Source organism: Colias croceus, chromosome 22 (genome assembly GCF_905220415.1).
Source record: "Colias croceus chromosome 22, ilColCroc2.1".
Lineage (NCBI taxonomy): Eukaryota > Metazoa > Arthropoda > Insecta > Lepidoptera > Pieridae > Colias > Colias croceus.
This window is the reverse complement of record NC_059558.1, coordinates 7,246,543-7,252,542: the sequence shown is the minus strand read 5'-3', so window position 1 is coordinate 7,252,542 and position 6,000 is coordinate 7,246,543. Positions and strand designations below refer to the sequence as shown.

General features: G+C 32.2%; 1 protein-coding gene across 4 annotated transcripts in view; it reads right to left on the bottom strand.

Annotated features, from left to right (window-relative positions):
- Window positions 1-1,083: 1,083 nt before the first annotated feature.
- The window catches only part of LOC123702013 (phospholipase A1-like), a 46,536-nt gene continuing 41,619 nt past the window's right edge, over window positions 1,084-6,000 (bottom strand). For 2 of the 4 annotated variants that reach the window (XM_045649654.1, XM_045649658.1), the window contains 3 exons: window positions 4,104-4,257; window positions 2,014-2,703; window positions 1,140-1,800 (listed from right to left, as the gene is read on the bottom strand). In XM_045649654.1, coding sequence (XP_045505610.1) covers window positions 2,031-2,703; window positions 4,104-4,257 — 827 coding nt within the window. In that variant the 3' untranslated portion in view covers window positions 1,140-1,800; window positions 2,014-2,030. Of the gene's footprint in view, window positions 2,704-4,103; window positions 4,258-6,000 lie in introns of all 4 variants that reach the window. The other 2 variants (XM_045649657.1, XM_045649656.1) reach the window with 2 other exon arrangements.

The following is a 6,000-nucleotide window of genomic DNA, read 5'->3' as shown; positions in this document are numbered from 1 at the left end:
TCCAAATTTTCCTCATAATATGATTTGTGTTTATTGTATGAAGAAACTTCAATTCAAAGGAAATACATCTATACTAATATTATAAAGAGGAAAGGTTTGTAACTATCTATGTATATTGTATGTATGTATTTATGGTTATCACGCATAAACTACTGGACCGATTTTGATGAAATTTGGCACAGACAATCTTTAGACCCTGATGAGAAAGAACATAGGCTACCTTTTATTGCGAAATATGACACACGGGCGAAGCCGGGGTGGACCGCTAGTTTATTATAATGTAGGAAAGTAATATCTATTTTATCAAAGGATATTGATAATATTCTTACGGTCGGGAGTAAATTTAGAAGGTTCGTAATTAATTCCCTATTATTAAAGTAAAACAACAGTCCAATTTTTTACATTTTAATATACCTTGGTTTCTTTAAAATTAAATAATAATAAAAGTAACATAAATCACAGATATACAATCACTTATAGGTATAGATAGGTATTATATCACTTTCTTTGTGCGTTAACCTTAAAATATTAAAAAACCCTATCCTTAAAATTATTATAAACGTTACAGTCAAAACTTATTGCCAGTCAAAAATGTTATTGACTAAGAACGTCCGCGTCGGTCAAAAACGTTTTTGACGTATTTTTGCAGTCAAAAGTCCTTTTGACCGGCGATGAGTTTTGTCTGCTACAAATATATCTAATTACTAATACAATATTTTGTAACAATAATTATTTAGATTAAAAAAAAATAATGGCAACAATTCATTTATCAATTTTTTTAGATTTGTAACACACATCGAATATAATATTTATTTATCAATTTAATATACCACACCAAGTAATATTTACAATTATACAAAGGTACATCAAAAGGTAGGTACATAAGGCGGCCTTATCGCTTACTAGCGATCTCTTCCAGACTGCCCAAGGTAAGAGATAAAGAAGAAACGTAGTACATGTTACGCGGGTGGCTGATATAATAAATAAAATAATAATATAGATTATAGAAGATAGAATACATAAAATATATAAATTAATAATAGGAAGGGATAAAATACATAATATTAAGTAGAAGGATATGCTAAATTGGAGAGGTGCTTATATAAAAGAGTTTTAAAAAATTTAGATAATATTTTACTTTTTCCATATATTTACGGCATCAATATACTATTTCTCTCAACATACATTTCACCTTACTTTATAATATGTAAACTTATACACGATTATGAAATAAATCTTAATACGCGTAAATCTAAATCATAAATGCAGTTCATTGTACACACATAAATTATTAATTATTGAATATTATCACTATTCCATTGATTTGCTCCACTCTATGGACTATCAGGTAACACTAATGAATTTATCTTTTCATTACAAACTGTTTGATCATTAAATACATCGCTAAGCTATTAAAATAAGCTCTACTGCAGTGAATAAAACTATTTTAGACGTTGTTAAGATCAGTTAAATTGGTGAAGGCAAGCATAGTATTGAATCCCGCATATAGAGCTAAAAAAGAAACTTTCTTCTATTATCACAAATTATAGATTTTAATATTTATCATAAATAAATAAAATATTGCAATACGACTCATAAAACAGTACGTGACTTAAAGTTACTTAATAAGTATGTATTTTTTGTAAATTTTGCATTCACAATACAAAAGATTTTAGATCTAAAAGACACCATAATATTATTAGCAACACATAAAAATATATTTGAACGCTAATACAAAATATATAAGTTAATGTTAATGTTTAACGATATGGCCTACGAATACATAACCCGCAACAATTACTTAGGCTGGATGCAGAGCTTGACCGACCGTCAGTGCGTACCGTCGGTCCTGACGATACGCATCAACAAAATGTATGAAGATGACAGACACTATGCGCATGACAATACGCGTGCGTATGGTCGGTCTAGCTATGAACGGTTTTATGAATTTCCATACATATGACAAGCGCGACTGACGTACGCACTGATGGTCGGTCAAGCTCTGCAACCAGCCTAAATACAATACAATTTTACGTCCTAAAATAATCGTCAGCATTAATTTTCCTACTAGTAGACGAATATATTTCATTTTCAGGTTTCAACCCCTCCTTTCCTCTATAATACGGGAATTCATTATGCGTCGGTAAATAGTAGATCCCCTCCTTTTTAAAATCCGTATTCAAACCTAGATAATTCAACTCTGTACCATTGTAACAATTAGCTGACCTCGCGTCTTGAATCGAATCGCATTTAACAGCTATGAATTTTTTAGGGTTTTCCAACGCTATCCACCAATATATTAAAGCCCTTATATGACTGCAAACAACAAGGCAAGGTATGTATGGAATATCACTGGGCTGGTATTCCCCACCATTCGCGTAGATATCTATATGTCCTAAACGTTCAGCTATGCCAAAACCATCTATATTAGTGTGTAATACATCTACACGATGTGCATCTGTACGCCAGAGTTTTTCTTCTATAGGCAGACCTCGATAACAAGGTCCAGCAGGATCTATTCCCGTAATTCGATAGGGCTTTAACCCTGTTACGGAATAATAGTATTTCGCAGCATGGCTGACAATATGAGCGCCTAAACTCATGCCTACGAGTTCGAGCTTTTCTGCCGGGAGCCCCTGCTCTGATAATTTGACGAGGAGTTCACCGAATTTTCGTCCAATCACGCGAGCTAGACGGACTGATCTGGAAATATAATATGGAAGTGAATATGAGAATTTATTGATTATTATTTGCGGTGTGTACCGATGGGTGCTTTGTGTGACGCTCACTTATTATAGTCGAGCCAATTTAATAGGCAACATTTGACGTCTATAAATTTTATCTTCGAAGAGAGGTAACCTGCTTAAAAACATCGATTAAAGTGAATTAATCGATACGGACTTGAAACATTTGTCAATCGGACTTGAAACACATTTATTAATTTATGATGATTTTTATTCACAAGTAATCAATGTGTTCGATTCTAGATATCAGATTTCGATTTTTAGAGTAACGTCTCTGGTATTGAAAAAGAAAAAAGTTTATTGACACAAAATTGTAGCGACGTCAGTTCTTTAATTCAGAAATTGTTTATTATGTTTAGAATGGTTTATCAGTAAAATGAAATCTTAAAATTACTTGTATCGGTCATTATTATTATAAATATGTAATCGTAATTGAAAAAAGTTAAGCAAATGTGCAGTTTTAAGAAAACGAAATATCATATTGTTATTCTAATTATGTCGTCGTTACTAGGTTACGTTGTTGAATATTTTTGATCTATCAAATGTTGCCTATTAAAATGGCTCTACTATAGTTTAAAATGTGTTTATAATAGCAATGTATATAGAATGGGGTTTTAAGACAGTAAAACCTAGTGTAATTGAAGCGTACATTACAATGTACAGTATATTTTAACTAGGTAAATGTAATTGACACAGGTAATTGAAATGTTGAAGTTGTCAGAAAATAAAAAAAATCCTTTTATTATATATAATTTATTATATATCTATTACTTTCATATTATTGCATAAACATAACAGACAGAGAGACAGTTACTTTTGAATTTATTATGTGGATAGATTGATAAAATGCATTGTTTAGCGATCTATTGTATGCAGCTCTTTATGTATAAATATAACGTACGAAACAATACAATTGTTTGTAAATTAAGTAAGGTCTTTATAATTAGTATATTTTACTGATATTGTAATTAATGGTCTAGAGTTGTGTTAGTTTTTTTTAAGAAGATATATTAATTTATGTCAAAAACTAAATAATACGATTCTTTTTCTGACGTTTTCTACAAATTATATTATATTTTACGATAATTAATCATTAAAATTGTAATTAAAATCTTGATTGCAGAGATTAGTGCAAGAAAATTTGCAGTAGGTAATTGATGATTATTATAGCAAATTTCCTTAACACAAACAAAATAAACATGCGATATATTCTACATATTCTCTTTTAAATGTCTCTGCTCTCCTTTAACCAAGCCGTAACTTTTCATTCGTACTTTTTATAAATTTAATTGAAAATTGACATATTAAAGCTTTATAATTAGCTAAAACCTTCTCATTATTTACTTAAAATATACTTACTTCGGATAAATATACGTCAAAAATGGTAGTGTGTCTGTGACCAGTACATTATAGCCTCTTTTCGAGTACGCATTGCCCAACGCTTGACTGTGAGGGAATAAGGAACTGTCCCAGAATCCCACTGCGTAGAGGACTGTCTTCTTGTTCTTGAGATCTGGAAGTAGGTATTTATTAAATAAATATTATTTATTATTTATTTATACTCTTTATTGTGCTGCCAAAATACATACAATACAAACAAAACTTATTCTAAAAGAAAAACAGCACAGAAGGCGGCCTTATCACTCAAGAGTGATCTCTTCCAGGCAACCAACTGATAGAAGGATAAATAATAAACTAGAAATAGGAGGTAGGTTGGTAGAAAGTATACGCAAAGATAAATAAATAATAATGTTATACAAAGATAATAAAAATATTATTTAATAAAGATTATAAACTAAATACTATAAAATAAAACATACATAAAAAAATAAACATATCATATGTAAAATATATATATGTACATACATATTATAAATACATATACAATAATACATATAAAATAATAAAAGACAAAGAACAAGGAGTCATTAGAGAAATAATATACATACATATAATAATACATATTATAATGAGCTAAATATGCTATACCGAGTCAAAAGCCAGATTTGAGTAATGATTTCGGACGAGATTTTTAAAACAAGTTAGGGATTGAGCTTGTCTGATGTTTATCGGCAGTTCATTCCAGAGGTTTATGGCAGTGACTGTAAAGGAATTACCAAAGAAATGTGTTCGATGAAAAGGAGTAGACAGAACAAGCCTATCGACCGAACGAAGAGAATAGCTTTCACAATGCAGGAAGTTAAATTTCATTTTGAGATAGGAGGGGGTCTTGGGGTCAAAAAGGATACGATACAGGAGAAGCAAATAATGCACATTCCGGCGAAGACGAATTGGGAGCCACTTGAGTTTCTTGCGGAAAGAGGAGACGTGGTCGTATTTACGGAGACCAAATACGAACCGAATACCGAAGTTCTGAAGTCGCTCAAGTTTGTCTAGTTGCTCAACCGTTAAGTCAGGAAAGCATGCATCAGCGTAATCAATAATGGGAAGGAGTAGGGACTGTGCTAGCATAATTTTTGTCGGTATGGGTAAGAAGTTACGCAGACGTCGTAGAGAACTAGACGCGGCGTAAAATTTCCGACCAAGTTCTTGAATCTGGTGGGACCAAGATAAAGTTTGATCTAAGTGAATACCTAAGTTTTTAACATGCTTACTAAAAGGTATTATAACACCGTTAATATGTACAGCAGGCAATATACCCCAGTCAACCTCAGATATTTGGTAAGGACTACCAACTACAATAACCTGGCTTTTTGCGGGGTTGATCTTAAGGCCGAATTGATCGCACCAAATGACAATTTTAGCCAGTTCATTATTAATAGAATGAACAGCATTTGGTAGTTCATCGAGCGTCGAATGGGTATAAATTTGTAAGTCGTCAGCAAACATATGGTAGGGAGAAGTTAATTGAGAAGTAAGATTATTTATGAAAATAGCAAAGAGAAGAGGTGACAAGACGCCACCCTGAGGCACACCGGCGGCAACTGCGCACCAAGTTGACTGATTTTCATCCATCAAAACACGCTGCCGCCGATCGCCCAGGTAACTTGAAAACCAATCAAGAACTGTCGATGAAAAGTTAATAAGACGAAGCAAACTCAGCAGAATATCATGATTTACCATGTTGAAGGCATTGCTAAAATCAAGAAGTGCTAAAACTGTGAGTTGCTTGTTATCCATACCGTAACGAATGTCATCTGTAACTTTAACAAGTGCAGTGGTCGTACTATGACCAGGACGGAAACCAGACTGATGAGGACTAAGGATATTATTAATGTTAAGGAAAGTGCTAAGC